The following is a 25,257-nucleotide window of genomic DNA, read 5'->3' on the forward strand; positions in this document are numbered from 1 at the left end:
ATTTTAGCCATTCTGACTGGTGTGAGGTGATATCTCATTGTGGTTTTGATTCGTATTTCCCTGATGCCAAGTGATGTGGAGCACTTTTTCATGTGTCTGTTGGCCATCTGGATGTCTTCTTTGTAGAAATGTCTGTTCATGTCCTCTGCCCATTTCTTCATTGGATTATTTGTTCTTTGGGTGTTGAGTTTGCTAAGTTCCTTATAGATTTTGGATACTAGCCCTTTATCTGATATGTCGTTTGCAAATATCTTCTCCCATTCTGTCAGTTGTCTTTGGTTTTGTTAACTGTTTCCTTTGCTGTGCAAAAGCTTTTGATCTTGATGAAATCCCAATAGTTCATTTTTGCCCTTGTTTCCCTTGCCTTTGCCGATGTTCCTAGGAAGATGTTGCTGTGGCTGAGGTTGAAGAGGTTGCTACCTGCATTCTCCTCAAGGATTTGGATGGATTCCTTTCTCACATTGAGGTCCTTCATCCGTTTGGAGTCTATTTTCATGTGTGGTGTAAGGAAGTGGTCCAATTTCATTTTTCTGCATGTGGCTGTCCAATTTTCCCAGCACCATTTATTGAAGAGGCTGTCTTTTTTCCATTGGACATTCTTTCCTGCTTTGTCGAAGATTAGTTGACCATAGAGTTGAGGGTCTATTTCTGGGCTCTCTATTCTGTTCCATTGATCTATGTGTCTGTTTTTGTGCCAGGACCATGCTGTCTTGATGATGACAGCTTTGTAATAGAGCTTAAATACGGACTGGCTTTTAAGGGCAAAGGCCATGCAGTTGGGCCTGGCCATGCACAGTGGCCAATGAAGTTGTAACACACACAGGAAACTCCACAGTGACGCTAGGTGACCAACTGAATTACAATTTACCCTAGTAGACATTAGAACCAGCCTATACACTTTGATTAGGATTGGCGCCAAAAAGGCTCCCAGAGGGCGGGGGTCCCTACTCCTTGAGAGTATGCAACTCCCCCACTGATCGGATGTCTCCACCTGGCCTGACCCACCCTTGTATCTGGGCTTTTGTTACCTGTAACTGGTTTCCAGGACTTGTTTCCAAGTAAATTCCCTGGGGGAAGGGGAGCAGGGACAGTTTCTAAATAGGTCCTTATAGTAGTCAGAAGCTAGGGAGGTGAGTGACTTGGGTCAGTGATTATTTCCACGAGGACACTTATGGATATAGATTGATAGCAAATCTTTCAAAGCTGGAGAGATGGAAAATTATCTGCAAGCACTCAGGATCAAAGAGAACATTTTCTCATATAAGCCTGGTGAAACAGGGGAGAGGAGAGACAAAGATCCCACTACCTGAAAGAATCTCAAGTGAAGCAGTGGTTTCAGAGTAGAATAAAGAAATGAAGCAAATTTTCAGAACTTAGGTAAGGAATCCAATGAACTGCCCATGTGCTAAAATGAAATATATTCAGTGTGTGATTGGTAGAGTCTTGGAGTTGGGGAAGCATGAGGAGTAGGGTCAGGAAAAGGTATTTACAGAGCCTAATGATTGTATGCATCTCTGGGGATGAAGTCTTCTGGTGAATGACAGTAAAAATTATGAGTGTCAGGGGAGTCAAGATGGCGGGGAAGTACGAGGAGGCACGATTTCAACCTGTACCCTAAAGTGAGCTGATTACCTACCAAAGAACTCCGACCACCCATGAAATCAGCCTGAGATCAGAATTATACACGTCTGGATCTCTACAGGAGCAGAAGACGCCAGTGGCAGGTAAAGCAGACTGGGAGCGTCAGACTGATATCGGAAGATAAACAAAAGGGGGAGGGAGCCACCAGAGGTGACCAATTGGAAAGTAATACCCCAGCACAAGAGTGCTCTGCCTCTGGGGACCAGCATTAACTTGGAGTCTGGTTGAAAGCACTCAAAAAACAAAGAGCAAAGGATCACGGGGGGTAATAGTGGGAACCTGAGCGGTTAGGGTCAGGGACCTAAGTCCCCGGACCCAGGACAGCTTCCCCTGGCGCTGAGCCAGAGAGAGTGAGGCGGAGAAATCAGGTCTCCATCCCTGAGCCACCAGTGCGCCTGAATGCCAGCGCACCCGAGAACGAGTGGGGTCTGGCTCCCGTGAGGGGCTGGGAGCCTGGCCAGATGGCAATCCTGAAACGCGCGCATTCCACACCCTCCCTTGGGATACGTGCTCGTAGGCGCTAGCCTGGAGCTCTGACATCCGGAAAAACCTGACATTCCCAGCCCGGGACAGCGGGAAAATCTCAGTGTGCGATCTCTGCTCAGAACCTCTCTGGCGGTCTGGAGCTGCCTAGACAGCCACTGCTGCCCTGGTTTTGGGTACAACGAGGAGCTCCGGCATCCCCAGGGACAGTGACTCAGAACCGACTCAGCCAGCAGCTTTTCCAAAACATTCTGGGGCTTCTCTCTGAGAGGGAGGTCGGGGTGCAGTTTGCTCTCCTCTAAACCTCCAAAAACCATCAAAAGCTGTCAAGGCGAGAGAAAGCAGATGAAAGAACATAAAAACCCCCAGAGAACAAAAGGCTGAAAAAAAAAAAAAAACACTTTCCTCAGAGCTCACCCCCTTGAGGGGAGCGAGAGGACCTAACTCAGGGAACATCATTGTCTGAAAACCCACGTGGCAGGCCCCTCCCCCAGAAAATCAACCAGGAAGGAAGAAAAAAAAAAAAGACTACAAGAGAACCACCACCACTACTTCATAAATACAACTTTTATCTTTAACTCTTTACCAATATTCTGGTTCTTTTTTTTTTTTATACATACAGATAATTTTTTAACCTATTTACCACCACACTGAGATGTCCAGTACATCAAATTCTTTAATAACCTTCTAACCTGAACTTTTTGATACATACACCCGTGTTTTTCTTTTGCTTTTCTATTTTTTTAATTCTTTTTTAATTTTAACTTAGTTTAGTCTAGTTTATTCTTTTTTAATTTTTATTTTCTACTATACATATAGAGTTAAACTTCAAGGTAATCCCCTTTCCCCAATCAATGCTACCCCTATAGGCAAACCAGTTTCTAATCCCCATGTAACTTAGGAAAGTTGAGTCCCTTAACAAAAACATCAAGATACCTTCAGGAAGAATCAAAATAAACTTCCTCACCCACACTGAGAATTTATAACCACTCTCCCAATTTTTCCTTCTGTCAGTGTTTCTGTGAATTTGTGTTTGTCCTGATAATATATAAATCTTATACTTGGGGTTCTCTCTGATGAGGTTCTTCCCTTTTTTTTGCTTATATATATATTTTTTTTTCTCTTGTCATATACATTTATCAGTGTTTTTGTTTGTCTGTTTTTGTTTGTATACTTCATAAATCTTACCTTGTGGCCCATTTGGGCTGAGCCCTCTCTTTTATCTTCCCTTTTTTTTCTATCTCTCTCTCTCTCTCTCTCTCTTTTTTTTTTCCTTTTTTCTTTCCCCTTTCTTTTCTTTCTTCTTCTCTATTTCTTTTCTTTTCTTTTTTCTCTCATTTGGGTGGGGAATCCTGATTGCACAGAAGCGTTCCAGGGTGCACATTGACTGCACCACAATCGATAAGTCCAGCTGCATCTGTTCAGTCATCTCTTTCCAAAATGACTAGGAGGAGGAATACCCAACAGAAGAAAAATACAGGGGATGGGCCTTCTGCAACAGAGCTAATGGCTATCGACATAGACAATATGTCAGAAAAGGAATTCAGACTAACAATTATCCAGGCAATAGCTAGGCTGGAGAAAGCCATGGATGACCAAACAGAATTGATTAGGGCAGAACTGAAAGCCACCAGGGATGATGTTCAAAATGCTCTCAATGAGTTCCAATCTAATCTAAATGCTCTAAAAGCTAGGGTAACTGAGACAGAAGATAGAATTAGTGATCTGGAGGACAAACAGATAGAGAGAAAGGATCAGGAGGAAGCCTGGAACAAACAGATCAGAAGCCACGAAAACAGAATCAGGGAAATAAACGATTCCATGAAACGTTCCAATGTCAGAATTATTGGAATCCCTGAAGGGGAGGAAAAAGAAAAAAGTCTAGAAGATATAGTGGAAGAAGTTGTCTATGAAAATTTTCCCAATCTCACGAATGGAAACAACGTTCATGTACTAGAGGCAGAGAGATCTCCTCCCAAGATTTTAAATTCTCGAAATTCCTCACGACACCTTATAGTTAGAATGAGGAATTATGTTTCAAGAGAGACCCTCTTAAAAGCAGCTAGGACAAAAAAGCTCCTTACGTACAGAGGAAAGCCCATTAGAATAACGTCAGACCTTTCCACAGAGACCTGGCAAGCCAGGAAGGGCTGGCAAAATATATTCAGAGTACTAAATGAGAAGAACATGCAACCAAGAATGCTCTATCCAGCAAGACTGACATTTAAAATGGATGGAGAGATAAAGAGTTTCCAAGACCAGCAAGGCTTAAAAGACTATGCAACCACCAAGCCGACACTGCAGGAAATATTAAGGGGGGTCCAATAAAAGAGAAAAAATCCTAAGAATATCATTGAACAGAAATATAGAAACAATCTACAGACAGAAAGACTTCAAAGGCAACACGATGACAAATAAAAACCTATCTCTCAATAATCACTCTCAATGTGAATGGCCTAAATGCGCCCATAAAACGACACAGGGTTGCAGATTGGATAAAACGACAGGACCCATCCATATGTTGCCTACAAGAGACCCATTTTGAACCTAAGGATACACCCAGACTGAAAGTGAAGGGATGGAGAAGCATCTTTCATGCCAATGGGCCTCAAAAGAAGGCCGGAGTAGCGATTCTCATATCAGATAAATTAGATTTTAAATTAAAGACTGTAGTCAGAGATACAGAAGGACACTACATAATTCTTAAAGGGACTATCTGCCAAGATGATCTAACAATTGTGAATATCTATGCCCCCAATATGGGAGCACCCAATTACATAAGAAAACTATTAAGCAAGATAAAGAGTCATATTGATATGAATACAATAATAGTAGGAGATCTTAATACACCTCTCTCAGAAATAGACAGATCATCGAAGCTGAAAATTAATAAAAAAATAAGAGCATTGAATGAAACATTGGACCAGATGGACTTCATCGACATATACAGAACATTCCACCCTAAAACAACAGAATACTCATTCTTCTCAAGTGCACATGGAACCTTCTCCAGAATAGACCACATACTGGGTCACAAAGCAGGACTCAACCGATACCAAAAGACTGACATTATTCCCTGCATATTCTCAGATCACAATGCTTTGAAACTGGAACTCAATCACAAGGAAAAGTTCAGAAGGAACTCAAACACCTGGAAGCTAAAGACCACCTTGCTTAAGAATGCTTGGATCAACCAGGAGATCAAAGATGAACTTAAACAATTCATGGAAACCAATGAGAATGAAGACGCCTCGGTCCAAAACCTATGGGATACAGCAAAGGCGGTTCTAAGGGGGAAATACATAGCCATCCAAGCCTCCCTCAAAAACATTGAAAAATCCAGAGTACACCAGCTGTCTCTACACCTTAAAGAACTGGAGAATCAACAACAAATCAAACCAACTCCACATGCAAGAAGGGAAATAATCAAGATTAGAGCAGAGATCAATGAGGTAGAAACGAGAGATACAGTAGAACATATCAATGAAACTAGAAGCTGGTTTTTTGAAAGAATCAATAAGATCGATAAACCATTGGCCACACTAATCCAGAAGAAAAGAGAGAAAGCCCAAATTAATAAAATTATGAATGAAGAGGGAGAGATCACAACGAACACCAAGGAAATAGAAACAATCATCAGAAATTATTACCAACACTTATATGCCAATAAGCTAAGCAACCTAGATGAAATGGATGCATTCCTGGAAAACTACAAACTCCCAAAATTGAACCAGGAAGAAATTGACAACCTGAATAGACTGATATCTAGTAATGAGATTGAAGCAGTGATCAAAAACCTCCCTAAAAACAAGAGCCCAGGACCTGACGGATTCCCTGGGGAATTCAACCAAACTTTTCAAGAAGAATTAACACCAATTCTCCTGAAGCTGTTCCAAAAAATCGAAGCAGAAGGAAAACTTCCAGACTCTTTTTATGAAGCCAGCATTACCCTGATCCCCAAACCAGGCAAAGACCCTACCAAAAAAGAGAATTTCAGACCAATATCACTGATGAATATGGATGCAAAGATTCTCAACAAGATCCTAGCAAACAGGATCCAGCAGCACATTCAAAAGATTATCCACCATGACCAGGTGGGATTCATCCCTGGGTTGCAAGGTTGGTTCAACATTCACAAATCAATCAATGTGATAGAACAAATCAATAAGAGAAAAGAGAAGAACCACGTGGTCCTCTCAATTGATGCAGAAAAAGCATTTGACAAAATCCAGCATCCGTTCCTGATGAAAACGCTTCAAAGTATAGGGATAGAGGGAACATTCCTGAACTTCATAAAATCGATCTATGAAAGACCCACAGCAAATATCATCCTCAATGGCAAAAAGCTTGCAGCCTTCCCGTTGAGATCAGGAACACGACAAGGATGCCCACTCTCACCACTCTTGTTCAACATAGTATTAGAAGTCCTAGCAATGGCAATCAGACAACAAAGAGAAATAACAGGTATCCAAATTGGCAAGGAAGAAGTCAAACTCTCTCTCTTCGCAGATGACATGATTCTTTATATGGAAAACCCCAAAGACTCCACCCCCAAACTACTAGAACTCATACAACAATTCAGTAACGTGGCAGGATACAAAGTTAATGTACAGAAATCAGTGGCTTTCTTATACACTAACAATGAAAATACAGAAAGGGAAATTAGAGAATCGATTCCATTTACTAGAGCACCAAGAACCATAAGATACCTGGGAATAAACCTAACCAAAGAAGTAAAGGACCTGTACTCGAGGAACTACAGAACACTCATGAAAGAAATTGAAGAAGACACAAAAAGATGGAAGACTGTTCCATGCTCTTGGATTGGAAGAATAAACATTGTTAAAATGTCTATACTGCCTAGAGCAATCTATACTTTTAATGCCATTCCAATCAAAATTCCACCAGTATTTTTCAAAGAGCTGGAGCAAATAATCCTAAAATTTGTATGGAATCAGAAGAGACCCCGAATTGCTAAGGAAATGTTGAAAAACAAAAACAAAACTGGCAGCATCACGTTACCCGATTTCAAGCTTTACTACAAAGCTATGATCACCAAGACAGCATGGTACTGGCATAAAAACAGACACATAGACCAGTGGAACAGAGTGGAGAGCCCAGATATGGACCCTCAACTCTATGGTGAAATAATCTTCGATAAAACAGGAAAAAATATTCAATGGAAAAAAGACAGTCTCTTCAATAAATGGTGCTGGGAAAACTGGACAGCGATATGTAGAAGAATGAAACTTGACCATTCTCTGACACGGTACACAAAGATAAACTCGAAATGGATAAAAGACCTCAACGTGAGACAGGAATCTATCAGAATCCTAGAGGAGAACATAGGCAGTAACCTCTTCTATATCAGCCTCAACAACTTCTTTCAAGATATGTCTCCAAAGGCCAAGGAAACAAAAGCAAAAATGAACTTTTGGGACTTCATCAAGATCAAAAGCTTCTGCACAGCAAAGGAAACAGTCAACAAAACAAAAAGGCAACCCACGGAGTGGGAGAAGATATTTGCAAATGACAGTACAGACAAAAGGTTGATATCCAGGATCTATAAAGAACTTCTCAAACTCAACACACACAAAACAGATACTCATATCGAAAAATGGGCAGAAGATATGAACAGACACTTCTCCAATGAAGACATACAAATGGCTATCAGACACATGAAAAAATGTTCATCATCACTAGCCATCAGGGAGATTCAAATTAAAACAACATTGAGATACCACCTGACACCAGTTAGAATGGCCAAAATTAGCAAGACAGGAAACAACGTGTGTTGGAGAGGATGTGGAGAAAGGGGAACCCTCTTACACTGTTGGTGGGATTGCAAGTTAGTGCAGCCACTTTGGAGAACAGTGTGGAGACTCCTGAAGAAATTAAGAATAGAGCTTCCCTATGACCCTGCAATTGCACTACTGGGTATTTACCCCAAAGATACAGATGTAGTGAAAAGAAGGGCCATCTGTACCCCAATGTTTATTGCAGCAATGGCTACGGTCGCCAAACTGTGGAAAGAACCAAGATGCCCTTCAACGGATGAATGGATAAGGAAGATGTGGTCCATATACACAATGGAGTATTATGCCTCCATCAGAAAGGATGAATACCCAACTTTTGTAGCAACATGGACGGGACTGGAAGAAATTATGCTGAGCGAAATAAGTCAAGCAGAGAGAGTCAAGTATTATATGGTCTCACTTATTTGTGGAGCATAACAAATAACATGGAGGACATGGGGAGATGGAGAGGAGAGGGAGTTGAGGGAAACTGGAAGGGGAGATGAACCATGAGAGACTATGGACTCTGAAAAACAACCAGAGGGTTTTGAAGGGGTGGGGGGGGGGGGTGGTTGAGGAACCAGGTGGTGGGTAATAGGGAGGGCACGTACTGCATGGAGCACTGGGTGTGAAGCCAAAACAATGAACACTGTTATGCTGTAAATAAACAAATAAACGAATAAAAAAAAATTAAATTAAAAAAAAACGTGACAATATACAGCATCTTTTCTTGATTAAATCTCTCTTCAGTGTAGGGACAGAGGGAACAAAATTCAATATCAAAAGCCATATACAGGGGTGCCTGGGTGGCTCGGTGGATTAAAGCCTCTGCCTTTGGCTCAGGTCATGATCTCAGGGTCCTGGGATTGAGCCCTGCATCAGGCTCTCTGCTCAGCAGGAAGCCTGCTTCCCTCTCTCTCTCTCTCTCTGCCTGCTTCTCTGCCTACTTGTGATCTTTCTCTGTCAAATAAATAAATAAAATCTTTTAAAAAAAAAAGCCATATACAAAACCCCAACAACCAATATCATTCTCAATGAGGGGGAAATGGAGAGCTTTTCCTCTAAGATCAGCAACACAACAAGGATGTCCACTTTCACCACTGTTGTTCAAAACAGTACTAGAAGTCCTAGCCTCAGCAATCAACAACAAAAGAAATAAGAGGCATCCAAATCAGCAAAGAAGAAATAAATCTTTTGCTCTTCCCAGATGACATGACATTCTACGTGGAAAACCCAAAAGATCCCACCCCAAAATCACTAGAACTTATACAGGAATTCAACAAAGTGGCAGGATATAAAATCAATGTTCAGAAGTCAGCTGCATTTCTACACACTAACATGAGGCAGATGAGGCAGAAAAACAGAAATCAAAGAATCAATTCCATTTACAATTGCACCAAAAACCATAAGATACCTAGAAATAAATATAACAAAAGAAGGAAAAGATCCATACTCAGAAAACTATAAAGTACTCATGAAAGAAATTGAGGAAGACACAAAGAAATGGAAAAACATTTCATGCCCACAGATGAGAACAAATATTATTAAAATGTCTATGTTACTCAATCAATCCGCACATTCAATGCAATCCCTATCAAAATACAATGAACATTTTTCACTGAGCTGGAACAAACAATCCTAAAACTTGTATGGAATCAAAAAAAGACCCCAAATAGCCAAAGGAATGTTGAAAAAGAAAATCAAAGCTGGTGGCATCACAATGCCCGACTTCAAGCTCTATTAAAAGCTATAAAAATCAAGACAGTAGGATACTGGCACAAAAAACAGATCATAGATCAATGGAACAGAATAGAGACCACAGAAGTGGACTCTCAACTCTATGGCCAACTAATCTTCAACAAAGCAGGAAAAACACAGTCTCTTCAACAAATGGGGTTGGGAAAATTGGACAGCCACATGCAGAAAAACAAAACTATATCACATTCTTAGGCCATACACAAAGATAAATTAAAAATAGATGAAAGACCAAAATGTGACACAGGAATTCATCACAATCCTAGAGGAGAACAACAGACCTCAGCTGCAGTAACTTCTTGCAAGACGTGTCTCCAAAGGCCAGGGAAACAAAAGCAAAAATCAACTATTGGGACTTCATCAGGATCAAAAACTTTTTCACAACAAAGAAAATGGTTGACAAACCTAAAAAAAATATTTGCAGGTGTCTCATCAGACAAAGGGCTAATATCCAAAATCGATAAACAACTTACCAACTCAACAGCCAAAAGCTAATATTCCAGTCAAGAAATCGGCAGAAGACATGAACAGACATTTCTCCAAACAAGACATTCAAATGGCTAACAGACACATGAAAAAATGTTCAGCATCACTAGCCATCAGGGAAATACAGATCAAAACCACAATGAGATACCATCCTACACCAGTTAGAATGGCAAAAATTAAGAAGATGGGGAACAACAAATGTTGGTGAGAATGTGGAGAAAGGGGAACCCTCTTACACTGTTCATGGGAAAGCAAGCTGATACATCCACTCTGGAAAACAGTATAGAGGTCCCTTAAGATGCTAAAAATAGAGCTACCCTGTGACCCAGCAATTGAACTACTAGGTATTTACCCCAAAGATGCAGATGTAGTGAAAATAGGGGCACATGCATAGCAGCAATGTCCATAATATCCAAAAATGGAAAGAGTCCAGATATCCATAGTCAAATGAATGGACAAAGAAAATGTGATAAATATATATATAATATATGTAATGTAATATATAAATATATAATATAAAATAATTATATATGATAAGTATATATTATATATATATATTGGAATGTTACTCAGGTATCAAAAAGAATGAAATCTGCCATTTGCAATGATGTGGCTGGAACTAGAGGGTATTACGCCAAGTGAAATAAGTCAGTCAGACAAAGACAAATATAATATGATATTTGTTAGGCTCTGGAAACATTTATTGCCCTTCCTCATCTAGTCACTTTTTTTAAAGATTTTATTTATTTATTTGACAGACAGAGATCACAGGTAGGCAGAGAGGCAGCCAGAGAGAGAGAGGAGGGGAAGCAGGCTCCCTGCTGAGCAGAGAGCCCGATGTGGGGCTCCATCCCAGGACCCTGGGACCATGACCTGGGCTGAAGGCAGAGGCTTTAACCCACTGAGCCACCCAGGTGCCCCTCATCTAGTCATTTTGAGGGAGTACAATGAGGCGCTAATGACCCTGCAGGCTGCATCTTCTTGGTTCCCATATCCACAGAATATTGGAATAAAGAATGAAGGGATAAGGCAAGCTAGTACTGTCTCCCATACTGTTTCAGGTGTCACCTCAGGGAGTAGCAGTGGACAGCTGCTCGAGTTCCTGCAAGACCAGTCTGCCATCCTGGCTGCCATTTCTTCCAGATAATCCTACTCCTTGGGTTCTACTAACACCAACTTCTTTTATCTCAAGTGTAGGGATGTTAGCAGCTTCATACTGTTACAAATCTCAGGGTTTCTTCAATATCTCCTGTTTGGATTTGCAACCCATTTATCACTTGGGACACCAATGCTCTGCATTAAATAGCCTCCCTTATAAATAGCAATAAGTTGTTTCTGTTTTCATAATTAGATCCTTTCTGACACAGGGTGATCAATGACTTCATAAAAATCTAGATAATATCAATTTATTTCACTGTTATGATTATTGTTGCCTTCATAAATGTTATACCTTTGATCAGAACATCCATAATATTTATTTCTCTAATTCAGGGCTTCCAACCTCAGCACTGTTGACATTTTGGGCTGGATAATCCTTTGTTGAAGGAGACTATACTGTGCATCATATAATATTTAGAAAAATACCTGGTCTCTACTTACTGGATGCCAGTAGTCCCTCTCTCCTAGGCTATGATCACCAAAACTGTCTCCAGACATTGTCAAGTGTCTCCCGCAGTGAGGATGTGGGGCAAAATTGCCTCATGTTGAGAACCACTGCTTTAATCGAAAAACTGATGAAAAACACTGCAGTTATTTCTTTTTCTCCTTTAAAGCAATGATTTATATTTTGAGTAATGCCTGACTATTGTGTTTCAGTGTGGTTATTACAGTAGAGTTCAATAGACATGGCTGTAGCCCATTATATGTATGATAATTTTATTTTTTTCAGTCTGTACCTTCAGTCACTTGCCAATACAAAGTGTCCATCCTATAGAATGAAATGTTGCATATGACTCCACAAATATGTCTCAGAGATATTCTGAACTGTGCTGCCATCTTGTATGGATACCGTGCCATGTTCATTCATTCATTCAACCCATATTTATTGATTATTTACAGAGTGTTAGCTCTTTTCTAAGCACATAGATTGGCAATTTAAGAAGTTCAGAAGTAATGCTTTCAGTCTGTCCTAGCAGGGCATAATTTCATGTCATCAAGAGCTGCCATATAAGATGAGACCGCTTTTCTGGAAGTCAGAGGTTGTTCTTCTCAAGTCCTGCTTTAATTAATGGAGACCTCCTCTTACAAGGATATGTCATTATAGGCTGAGCCAAATGTCAGAAAGATAGGATGCACTTGGGTCCCATATTGGGCCACAGAATGAATGACTGAGCAACCTGTTAATGGCAATGTGGATTAGAAACCATGGGATCACGGTCATCTGAAAACCATGTAGATGTAGCAATGCAGATCAAGTCCCCTGACTCCCTTTGTGGTCACTTGGATTTTCCTCTTCTCTCTTTCTATGAAGGTAAGCAGAGATTCCCTTTAGAATCTCATTGATATCAGTTAACTTATCTCCATTTAATAAATAATAACAGTCCCCTTGTTCATTTATAATTTTTGTAATTTTGAAATTTATAGACTCTCTACATATCCAGCCAGCAAATATGTTTATTCCTATTATTCAAACATCTTTAAAACTGTCCTAAACTGGATGGAATTTAACATGTTCTACAACCTGGCCTTGAATAGTCATGGTATTCCTTCCAGTTCTGAGAAACAGGAATCCTTGGTACACTGTGTAAACTCTGTCTACTCATCTTATATTCTTTTGTTCTTGTTCTCATATATTTATTCATGATGGACAAGTACTGCACTGTATGTTACTGACTAAATCATATGCCTGACTGTTCTGATAATGTTGCAGTGAAGGTGGTGATGGAGAAAATTAAGAAGCTTCTATGGCCATGTAGCAGCTTAATAAATGTAGTAGAATTATCACTGGTATTATTATAATATCTAAATGTATATTTGGTGGCATTTGAATAAGTTAGTGGAAATAAGTTAGTGGAAAGCATCAACAGTGGGTCACAGAATTACTTGCCAGTGAGGATTGCCTTGGCCAGAGGTTACTTTAAGGAATGGTCAAGTTTCCTTCTGGTGAGTGCCCACCCTATAAGGATCCCAGGAATAGCTAGTGGTTAGAACACAGCAGATTTTCCAACCGCCTCACAGAAAGATGAAGTGCAGTTAAAACAGGTACACCCCACATACGTCTCCAGTGGTTGCCTCACCTGTTCTTCCCACTCTTGATTCCCTATACCTGCTCCTTCCCTATCAACCTCCTGACTGCTTTCTTCACATCCTTATTCCTCAGTGTGTAGATCAGTGGGTTGAGTGTGGGAGCAAGGATCATGTAGAGCACTGCCAGTGCTTTGCTCTGGTCCTGGGAGTAGTTGTCCTTGGGCTGCAGATACAAAAACATAATGGTCCCATAGAAGAGTGAGACTACCATTAGATGGGAGGCACAGGTCCCAAAGGCCTTTTTCCTTCCTTCTGCTGAGTGCATTTTTACTACTGCTCTGGTGATGCACACATAAGTGGTCAGGATGATGGAGACAGGCATGCCTAGGATGATTAGCCGGGCGATAAACATTTTAGATTCTGTCGGGCCAGTATCCACACAGGAGAGTTTAACAATGATCAACAGTTCACAAAAGAAATGGTCCACACGCCGGTTTCCACATCGAGGCAGCACCATGGCCATTGAGGACTGTAAAAAGGAGTTGGCAAAACCAGAACACCAGGAAGCTGCTGCCAGGAGGTGGCACAGCCTGGGGTGCATGATAGAGGCATAGCGCAGAGGCCAGCAAACTGCAACATAGCGGTCTATTGCCATCACTGCAAGGAGAACACACTCAGTGGAGCCAAGTGCCAAGGCCACCCAGTACTGGACCATGCAGCCAGCATAGCTAATCTTCTTGTTGCTTCCCCACATGTTCACCAGCATCTGAGGGACAATGCTGGTGGTGAAGCAGAGGTCAAGAACAGAGAGGTTTCTAAGGAAGAAGTACATGGGTGTGTGGAGTCCAGTGTCCAGGATCGAGAGCAAGATGATGGCCACGTTGCCCACAAGGGTTATCGTGTAGAATGTCAGGACAAAGAGGGAGAGAATCAGCTCTAACTCGGGACGCTCAGAGAAGCCCACTAAGATGAAATCCCCACCTGTGCTGTCATTAGCTGTTTCCATCTCCTCTTCAGCCCTATCACTGCAGGAGATCCCACACCCTCTGCAGTGGGATTTAAGAATAAGTGGGTAATTAATACACATAATGGATTTAAGGATGGTCCTTAGATGTGACCTAAATTCTGCATTTTTGTTTCTTATTTTCCTTTCTATCTTATTTCTCCCAGCAATTGGATGAAAACTCCTGTAGGTACATGACCTCCACAATAATAAATGCATCACAACCAATTTCTGTTATAAACATAAACAGTATCTAAATTCACTAATTTGAAAGCCCGATCTCATGAATACTAAAAATTCATAATCTGATTTAACATTCAGTCTTATCCTCTCCCCGGGTTGGACTCCTTCCTGGTGCTCCCCTTGTGCTTGAGGGAAAGGATCTGGGTAGCTTCTCTCTCTCCCTGCCCCTTTCCCTGCTCCTGACCACAGGGTCCTCTTGTTTGGGCAGTGCATGGGGAAAGGGAAGGAGTTACAAAACAGTTCTCACTCTCCAAATCTGAGCCTGGGAGGTGTTTAACGAGCTGACACTTCTCTCATGGGAAAAGTTCAGGTTCTTAGAAGCTTCCTTACTGGGACAAGAAGTTGGCAGGTTCCCAGCCTGGGCTGGTGCATCTCCTCCTATGAAGCTTCCATCAACTTCTGCAGCCTCTGGAGATCCAGCATTCTCTCCCAGCATCATGCTATTTGATCCCTTTGTCCCTTTGATGGCCCTATTGGTTGAGACTTGGGACAACCCTGTACTAGCTCTCCCTTTTCCTGTGGCCCTTCTCCAACACAGAGGAAGGTCCCTTTCATCATTTGTCTCAAAACCATTGCAGCAGCCAAGATGTTTTTGAATCCACACTGTAGTATCTGTTGGCTCTTTTCTCATCCCCCAGAATTTCTGACCTAGTCCACTCTGCTCTCTCCCAACTAAATTATGCACTTAACTGAAATCCCCAAGTAGCTCTTTTGAAGTCTCCCACCATCATACCTATTGATGTGATGGGGCAAGTTCTTCAAAACACCCTTTCCTGTTTGAAGGGGATGGTTTCAGACTCAGACTATTGTTCATTCCAAATGATTCTTCACAAATTCTCTAATTCTCTACTCTCCCTTTTAAAAATGATTTTATTTATTTATTTATTTTAGAGAGAGAACAAGTAGGTGTGAGGGGCAGAGAGAAAGGGAGAAGAAGACTCCCTGCTGTGCAGAGAGCAATGCAGGGCTCCATCCCAGGACCCTGAGATCATGATCTGACTCAAAGACAGACGCTTAACTGACTGAGCCACCCAGGTCACCCCTCCTCTCTACGCTCTTGACATATTTAATTTTTCATGTAGATGAAACTATTCTGGATGACTAGTCTGAGAATCATAAAATCACTTAAAAAATTATTTTCTTATAAATTATACAGATGATTGTATGTTTCACACCCTTTTTAATTTGAGTCAAATATAAGGCAACCAGATTCCTTTTATTCTTATGTACCAGAGGCAGTGGGACACTCAGTTTTGTGGGACAAAATTTTGTGGGACACCCACTTTTTTGGAGTAGCTCCTGTCCATACCTTTGGGAAAACTGAATGATCGTAAGGCAATAGTTCTCAAATAAATCTGCTAGAAGGCAAAGTAATTTAAGTACTTTGAATAGGAATTATAAATAAAGGTACAAAGAAAGAAAGCAAAATTAGATAACAAATTCACTCTATTGGAACAGAAGTTAAAGGAGAAATCAGACAGTGAAGCAAAAGGTTATCTCCATCTGTATCATTAAAAATGTCTACCTCGATTCTTTCTCTTGACTTTTCCAGTTGTCCCTCTTCTGTTAAACAGAAATACTTCCTAGAATTGCCTTGAAGATAGAGTGCCACTGACTTCAATAAGTTTTGAGATATTTGGGTCTTTCAAACTGTATTTTCCCCTTCACTACTCATATTGAATTAAGAAAGACTTTTTCTTAGAGCTTCTGGCCTCCCTCCTTGCAACAGTATCTTATCTCTCTATCAGTATGCAGGTTATTAACTGCACTCTTCATGCCTTTGGACTGAGAGTATTGAGATGATAAGGGTGGGGCAATGGTGTATATAAAATATTCTTTGTGTCTTTGTCCACAGTTTGCTTCATTAGAACTAATGATTAAACAAATTTAACAAGGAAGGTTTTATATACTGTAAGAGCAAATAATTTTCTACAAATTTACCCTTAAATTTAAAAACTCACAATGAATTAAAACAAGGTGAGGAGACAGGGGAAGGAAAATTGATTGGGAGTAATTTGGGATTGCACAGAAGCAATGGGAATACATACAGGATGTAATGGGAGAGCCAGTTTATAAGTGAAGTTAAGCCTCTGCCTTCGGCTCAGGTCATGATCTCAGGGTCCTGGGATCGAGCGCCGCATCGGGCTCTCTACTCAGCGGGGAGCCTGCTTCCCCTCTCTCTCTGCCTGCCTCGCTGCTTACTTGTGATCTCTCTCTGTCAAATAAATAAATAAAATCTTTTAAAAAATTTTTAAAAATGACAATATCATAATATTTTTTCATAGGGTTATCTTGAAAATTATAGATTATATACATGAAAGTTAAACTGTTAACTGGTTCCAAAGTTCATGATCACTAAACTGTAATACAATGGTGCCTGTATTATTGTAGGTGACTATGCATATAACCCCCTTGTAGTTATCGCTCCTAGTGCCTGGCACATACTAGGCAATTGGTAATTGTTTATTGAGTAAAGGGTAAGGAGTAGAGGAGGAGCTGCCAGTTATTCAACAAAAACCATCGCCAGTCCTGACCACTCAGGACTGTAAAAAGAAGGGAGGAAAGATCAAGCGTTCAACCCCAGGAGTCATCTTTATTATAGAGAAGTGACCTTTTAATTTAAAAAAAAAAAAAACTTTGTAGAACCTTAAAGGCATTAATGACCCAGTTTTATGCCAGTGTGGAAAGTCTAATTTGGGCACTCATGAGAACTATGTCCTCGCTTTTCATTCCCTCCCAGCTACAACCCTGCATCTAGAGAGATTGAGGGTGAAGAAACAATACTCACCTTCACACACATTTTTCCATCTGATGTGTTAAAAGTCATGTTCCTGTCACACTATTTATCATCCACGTGAAGTCCTAGTGTGGGTAGAGAAATCTAAACACTTGGGTAGAGAAGGGAAGCTATGCTAGGGCTCTCTCAGACACACAGGTCTCATCTCCCTACCACAACCAAAGTAATTGCCCAAGCAGCAAGATACAGAACTGAGTTTTCTCCTTGCCAAGGCTATCAAGCCTTCAGAGTGAATAAAACCTATCCGCCACAACAGCATAGTGGGACCAAGAACACAAGGTGGGATTTAGCAAAACCTGCCAGCACCTCCTTTTGCTTCTCTTCTTACCATTCTTTTCTGCTTTAACTCATGAACTATTTGACCGTGTCCCACTCTCAGAAATGATTATATGCCCCCGAATCGTGTCCTCATCCTCTTCTCATTTTCCTCCCAGAAGCAGGCAAAGACATGATCCTGAATCTTTTAAAAACAAACAAACAAACAAACAAAAGAGTTTGTAATGGATCAAGGGTAATATCTAGTACACCTAGGTTTCTATAAGCTATGTCAATTTCTGGCACCTGTCAGCTGAGAGCCTGTCCATTGTGCCCAACGACCCCCAAGAGGTTGATTTAACCTAGTGGCTGGGATTTCTTTCTTCCCCTCCAAAAGACTTAGTTCATGGTTGCAGGCAACTTTTATAGTAAGTGCCCAGGGAGCTTTGAGAAGTGTGATGACCCCGTGTTTCACATCCACTGCAATCTTCACTTGTTTACTCTGCAAAAACGTCTCTGAAGGAAGGGCCCCTAAGTGATCAATTATTATGAAATGGTGAGGAGCCTGGGGAGAAGGAATAAGTAGCAAGGAGGATGAACTTACTGAGGCACCAAAGCCTGTTTCTCCACATCTCCTCTGAAGTTTAAAAATATCTAGGTTAATAAATGTGTTATTAAATGCTTAGGAGTATTTATATAGTCCCCAGCTTTTTATTGGTCTGAATAGAAAGAAGAATAAACTAGATACTCTTGGGGAACAGAATAAAAGGAAGAACCGAAAAACGAAGGAGCAGACTCCCTATTCATAATAGCTCATCATTTTCTTACTACTATGATTAAGGTATATGGTATTTATAGCAGTGATTTTGGCTGAATTTACACCAATAAAACAGTTTGAGAGATAAACAATAAAATAAAGCTAGGCTACAAAATGTTTTCTGTTACATCCTTCAATTTACCCAATAAAAATTAGCATACTCTTCATTCCCATACAGTAAATTCCTCTGGATTGAGACTAGGGACATAGTTTTCATTCACTATGTAGACATCTGGTTTTTAAAAATTCAGTTGAATTCAGTAAATTAATATATTCAGCTTAAAACATAAAAGTCCCAGCTAAACATTGACTTACTATATGACCCAGCAATCATGTACTAGGTATTTACCTGACAGGTTTCAAACTTTATGCCCCACACAAAAACTTGCATGTGATTGTTGATACCAGCTTTATATTTTTAAGATTTTATTTATTCATTTGACAGAAAGAGAGCACAAGCAGGGGGACCAGCAGGTAGGAGGAGAAGCAGGCTCCCCACTGAGCAAGGGGCCTGTTGTAGGACTTGATCCCAGGGCAGATGCTTAACTGACTGAGCCACCCAGGCATCCCTATTGCTACCAGCTTTATGGACAACCATCCAAAATGAGAAGTGCACAAGATATCCTTCAATAGATGAATAATAAATAAATAAAGTGGTACATCCATACAGTTGAATACTGTTTAGCAATTTTTTTAAAGGGCTATCAACCCATGCAAAGAAATGGATGAAGCTGAAGTTCATATTTTGTAAGTAAAAGAAGCCAGTCTACATTAAATTCTCAAAGCAGGCTCTCACTTTGAAATGGAAGTCTTCTCCTTATGGGATCTTCAGATGCAAAAAAAACTCTGGGGATGGCATCCAAAATTGCTTTATAAGCAGAGAGGCTTTAATCTGAGTAAGAGCAGCTCAGAATTTAGGAATGATCCTGTTACTGTGGATCAGTATCAAAGGGCAGAGGGTTGGGTAACTGCAGAGAAGATGCTGATGCCCTGCCAAGTAAGATTCTTGTGTAAATACCAAAAGTTCAATTAAGAAAGAATTGCCTAAAGAAATAAAAACAGAACCACAAGGCAGAGGATAGTTTGGGAGGCTTTCTACTTTGAGGGGGATATCTGTGTGTGCTTGTTCTTGCTCATGTCTTGAATTTTCTTTCAGTGTTTGTACAAAAAAATCACCCCATAGAAACTGGCCCAGACCATGAAGAACACAAAGAGGAAATTACAAATAACTATGCTTCTCATAATTGAACATTATTCCCTGCTGGTATATAATATTTCCTAGATAACTACACCCAACAAGAGATGTTTATATTCATGCTATTTTGTATGTCTGGGATATTATTTAGCATGTTGATAATCCAAAACAAGAGAAACAAGGGGAAAATAAAAATAAACACAGATGCTTTGGTTTGATCTGTGCTCAATGGGAGTTACTGGGATTGCAAGATGTTCAATAAATATATTGGGCAGATAGAAAATTCCTTTGCCTCTTGGGAAATTTACATTATAGCCACCATCTGGAATATTTTTTAGTCTAAAAGAATACTTTATCTGTGTGTTCTCCTAAAAATTTTAATTAACACATTAGCCAAAATTCACATAATCTCACCTGTGGAGTTCTTTGTTAAACACAAATTCTTTGTTAAACACAAATAAGATATCAGTATAGGTCATAAGCCTCAATGAGTTACCCCAAAACCAAAACTATGTAATTTTAGAAGAAAATTCTGAATATCACATCACCGAAAATCAATTTTGTTGTACTGTTATTAGAAAGGAAGTAAAAAACTGAAAAATAACTAAATACCTAAAACAGAATAAGTATTTGTTCATCAGAAATAATGAATACAGGTTTCTGTTTCTGGCTGTGATAAGAGAAATTTTAGAAGAACAAAACTATAATCCAGGAAAGCTAAAATTTAAGGAAAACAAAACAAATCTTTGAGGAAACTGTTCATGACCAAGATTTGAAAAACCAAGATCATAGAGTAGGAAAAACTGCATGGTTGTGGTCTAATAATATATAAGAAAAATTCCCCATGGGACTTATTCCAACCATTGACATGAAACAAAAACTATGGATGCACTGAAAACATTTTTCCAAGGAATAGAGAAGCCAGGAGAGCTTTTGGAGACTTCATAGGACCAAAGAGACAAAGTGGAGGTCAAGCTCCTAAGAAATTCAGGATTTTAGTGACAGGTTCCAAAGAGTAGGAAGGCCATGAAAAGTAATTCATATTTCTCCTAAGGAATCAATCAGTCCTTGCAATGTTTAAGGAAAGAGACTAGGAAGCTAAGTAGAAAGTAACCAAACAATTGAGAATAATGTTTGAATTTCTATGGTACCTCAGGAATCAGATTTTCAGTTCAATATTTGTTAAAGAGAAGGCGCTTACTTTAAGAGTCTGATTTTTTGCTTGTCCCTCTCTTTGCTCATTTGTTCTCTTTCTTAAATTCTACATATGAGGGAAAACATATGGTATTCACCTCTCTTTGACTGACTTACTTCACTTACACTATCATGTTGTTAAAAAAAAAAAAAACAACAAAACACTTAGTTTCAAACCTAGGAATGGGAAAACCCTGTTGATCTGGTTTTAACTAGTTTATCCAAAGCATATTGAACTATGATGGTCAAAGGTAATTAACAGAAATTTTTGGAGAATAAAATATATCATTTTCTCTGCATGTAAAATACCTTATTTTGATTGTTATAACCTTAAACAACTTAGTTATCCCAACTGATTCAGTAAGTAAACATCTGTAACGTTACCTTACTTGAAGCTTCTCCACAATACTTGACCATAGAAAGCCCTTTAATTGTACTACTTACTAAGGCAAGATGGTGCAAAATTTGGAAAATCTACACGTGAAAAAATGAATTAAAAATTTTGTCCTATTAAAAAAGAAGATGGGAATTGCATTAAATGTGTAGATTGCTTTGGGTAAAATAGGCATTTTAACAGTTTGTTCTTCAGAAAAACCATAGGAGATTCCTTTTTTTTTTTTAAGGTTTTATTTATTTATTTGTCAGAGAGAAAAGCAGGCTCCCTGCTGAACAAGGAACCCAATGAGGGATTTGATCCCAGGAACCTACCGACTGAGCTACCCAGGCATCCCACCAGAATAGACTCTTAATCTCAGGAAACAAAATGAGGGTTGCTAGAGGAGAAGGGTGTGAGAGGGATGGGTGGCTGAGTGATGGGGCATTGGGGAGGGTATGTGCTATGCTGAGTGCTGTGAATTGTGTAAGACTGATTAATCATAGACCTGTAAGACCTGTACCCCTGAAACAAATAATATATTATATGTTAATAAAAAAATACAACTTTATGCCAATATATTTTAAAATGACCAAAAGAAGTCTGTTCTTCATGAGCATGGAACATCATTCCATTTCTTAGTGTCTTCAATTTCTTTCATCATTGTTTTATATTTTTCAGAGTACATGCTTGTCACCTCTTTAGTTAAGTTTATTTGTAAGTATCTTATTGTTTTTGGTGCAATTGTAAATGGGATTGATTCCTTAATTTCTTTTCTACTCCTTCATTATTGTTTTATAGAAAGGCAAGAGATTTCCGTATGCTGATTTTGTATCCTGTGACTGCACTAAATTTGTGTATCATCTAGCAAAATTTTGGTGGAGTTTTTCAGGTTTTCTATATAGAGTATCATGTCACCTAGAAATAGTGAAAGTTTTACTTCTCCCTTGCCATTTTGGATGCCTTTTATGTCTTTGTGTTGTCTGGTTTCTGAGGCTAGGACTTCCAGTACTGTGCTAAATAACAATGGTGAGAGTGGACCTCCCTGTCTTTTTTTCTGACCATAGAGGGAAAGCTGTCAGTTTTGCCCTATTGAGTTTGATGTTACTGAGTGCTTTCCATAGATGGCCTTTATTATGTTGAAATATGTTCCCTTTAGCCCTGCTTTGTTGAAGACTTTTATCATGAATGGATGTTGTCCTTTGTCAAATGCTTTTTTTGCATCTGTTAAAATCTCTACTGCCCAAAAGCAATATACATATTTATGCAATCCCTATCAAAATACCAACAACATTTTTTTTTAGAGCCAGAACAAACAATCCCAAAATTTGTATGGAACCCCAAAAGACCCTAAAAAGCCAAATCAACCTGGAAAAAAAGAAAGCAAAGCTTTTCTTTTCTTCCAGACTTCATGTTACAAAGCTGTAGTGGTCAAAACAGTATGGTACTGGCACCAAAACAGACACATAGATCAATGGAATCAATAGAAAACTCAAAAATGAACCCACAACTATATGGTCAAATAATCTTCAACAAAGCAGGAAAGAATATCCAGTGGTGGGTGGGGGGATGTCTCTTCAACAAATGCTGTTGGGAAAACTGGACAACAATATGCAAAAGAATGAAACTGGACCACATTCTGACACCATACACAAAAATATATTCAAAGTTGACTAAAGAGCTAAATGTGAGGTCTGAAACTATAAAAACCCTAGAAAATAAAATAGGCAGTAATTTCTCTGACATCAAACTTCTTTATAGCTAGGTCTCCTGAGGCAAGGGAAACAAAAGCAAAAATAAACTATTGCAACAGCATCAAAATAAAAAACTTCTCCACAGCAAAAGAAAAAATCAACAAAACCAAAAGGCAACCTATGGAATGGGTGAAGATATTTACAAATGGCATATCTGACAAAGGGTTAGTATCCAAAATTTATTAAAAATAACTTATAAAATCTAACCCCCAAAATGAATAATCCAACTTAAAAAGGGCATAAGACACAAATAGACAGTTTTCCAAATCAACAGCACAAGAAACATCAGGTGTTGGCAAGGATGTGGAGAAAAAGGAACCCTTCTTGCACTATGCTAGGAATGTAAACTAGTGCAGTCACTCTGGAAAACATTATGGAGGTCTCTCAAAAAGTTAAAAATAGAACTACCTTATGCTCCAGAAATTGTATTACTGGTATTTACCCAAAGAATACAAAAATACTAATTCAAAGGGATACATGCACTCCAATGTTTATAGCAGCATTATCTACAACAGCCAAACTATGGAAATAGCCTAAGTGCCCATCAATGGATGAAAGGATAAAGAAGATGTGAGACAGATAGATATCTAGATAGATAGATAGATTAGATAGATACATAGATGATAGATAGATGATAGATAGATAGATAGATAGATAGATAGATAGATAGATGATAGATAGATATAGTGGAACATTACTAAGCCATGAAAAGTTAATGAAATCTGGACATTTGCCATGATGTGGGTGCCATGATGTGGGTGGATCTGGAGAGTGTTACGCTAAGTGAAAGAAGTCAGTCAGAGAAAGACAAATACCACATGATTTCACTCATATGTGGGATTTAAGAAACAAAACAAATGAGCAAAGGGGGAAAATGAGAGAAGCAAACCAAGAAATAGACTCTTACTTACAGAAAACAAACTGATGGTTATCAGAAGGGAGGTGGGCCAGGAGATGGGTTAAATAGTTGATAAGGATTAAGGAATTCACTTATTGTAATCAGTAAATTGTGTTGTATGGAAATGCTGAATCACTGAATTGTACACCTGAACTAATATCACATGTGAACTATCAAGAAGTTAAGTAATTCTTAAATAAAAAAGGAAGAACCTTATCATTTCAGTGGATGCAGAAAAAGCATTTGACCAAGCATAGTATCCATTCTTAATAAAAAGCCTCAGCAAAGTAGGGATAGAGAGACCATACCTCAACATAATAAAGGCCATATACAAAAATACCATAGCTAATATGGTTTTCCCCCAGTTGGGAAAAACTGAGAGATTTTCCTTTATGGTCACAAACAGAACAGCCTCACCATTGTTAGGTAACATAGACCTGGAAGTCCTAGCCTCAGAAATCCAACAGCAGGAAGAAATAAAAGGCATCCAAATGAGCAAGGAAGAAGTAAAACTTTCACTGTTTGCAGATGACATGATATTCTATGTAGAAAACCCAGTAGACTCCACCCAAACAAACAAACAAAAACTGCTAGAACTGATAAACAAATAAACTGATAAACAAATAAACAATAAACTGATAGACAAACTGATAAACAAATAGACTGCTAGAACTGATAAACAAATTTGGTAAAGTTGTAGAATACAAAGTCAATGTACAGAAATCTTGCATGAATAATCTTGCATGAAATCTTGCAGAAATCTTGCATGAATAATGAAGCACTAAAGAAGTCTCATTTTTTTTTTCCCAAGGTTTAGTTACTTCTAACTTTTCATTTTAAATGACTTTTTAGGGGCGCCTGGGTGGCTCAGTGGATTAAGCCGCTGCCTTCGGCTCAGGTCATGATCTCAGGGTCCTGAGATCGAGCCCCACATCGGGCTCTCTGCTCCGCAGGGAGCCTGCTTCCTCCTCTCTCTCTGCCTGCCTCTCTGCCTACTTATGATCTCTCTCTCTCTCACTGTCAAATAAATAAAAAATAAAAATAAAAAATAAAAAAAAATCTTTAAATGACTTTTTAGGTTGTGCTGCCTGCATTCTAAAGATCTAAGGAAGCCATGAGGACAATGTTTTCAATGAATGTGTTTCTGAAGATTTTCTCCATCTCTAAAATTGACCTTGGGTTCCTGGGAAACTCATTGCACTTCTTGTGATACATATTAACTTTTGTTAAGTCAGCCATACAAAGGAGGCCTGCAGACATGATCTCAGCCACTAACTTTGTCAGACAGACAAATGCCATGACATTTCTGTCATGACAGAAAGAATGTCGGTCTTCAAAATTAGACACATTGTTAATAATTTCGGTTATGAGGTTGTCATGTT

General features: G+C 39.3%; 2 protein-coding genes across 2 annotated transcripts in view; both read right to left on the reverse strand.

The window, feature by feature from the left end:
* The window catches only part of LOC123937944 (T-cell-specific guanine nucleotide triphosphate-binding protein 2-like), a 49,109-nt gene that overhangs the window by 13,735 nt on the left and 10,117 nt on the right, over nucleotides 1-25,257 (reverse strand). The window lies entirely within an intron of this gene.
* LOC123937945 (putative olfactory receptor 2W6) lies at nucleotides 13,420-14,352 on the reverse strand. The gene has a single exon (XM_045998822.1). The coding sequence runs from the start codon at nucleotides 14,350-14,352 to the stop codon at nucleotides 13,420-13,422; it is 933 nt and encodes a 310-aa protein (XP_045854778.1).

This window comes from Meles meles, chromosome 3, assembly GCF_922984935.1.
Source record: "Meles meles chromosome 3, mMelMel3.1 paternal haplotype, whole genome shotgun sequence".
In the NCBI taxonomy this organism is placed as follows: Eukaryota; Metazoa; Chordata; class Mammalia; order Carnivora; family Mustelidae; genus Meles; species Meles meles.

Bases quoted from the DNA above. Each gene is read 5' to 3' on its own strand.
- LOC123937945 (XM_045998822.1), bottom strand. From the start codon at position 14,352: ATGGAAACAGCTAATGACAGCACAGGTGGGGATTTCATCTTAGTGGGC.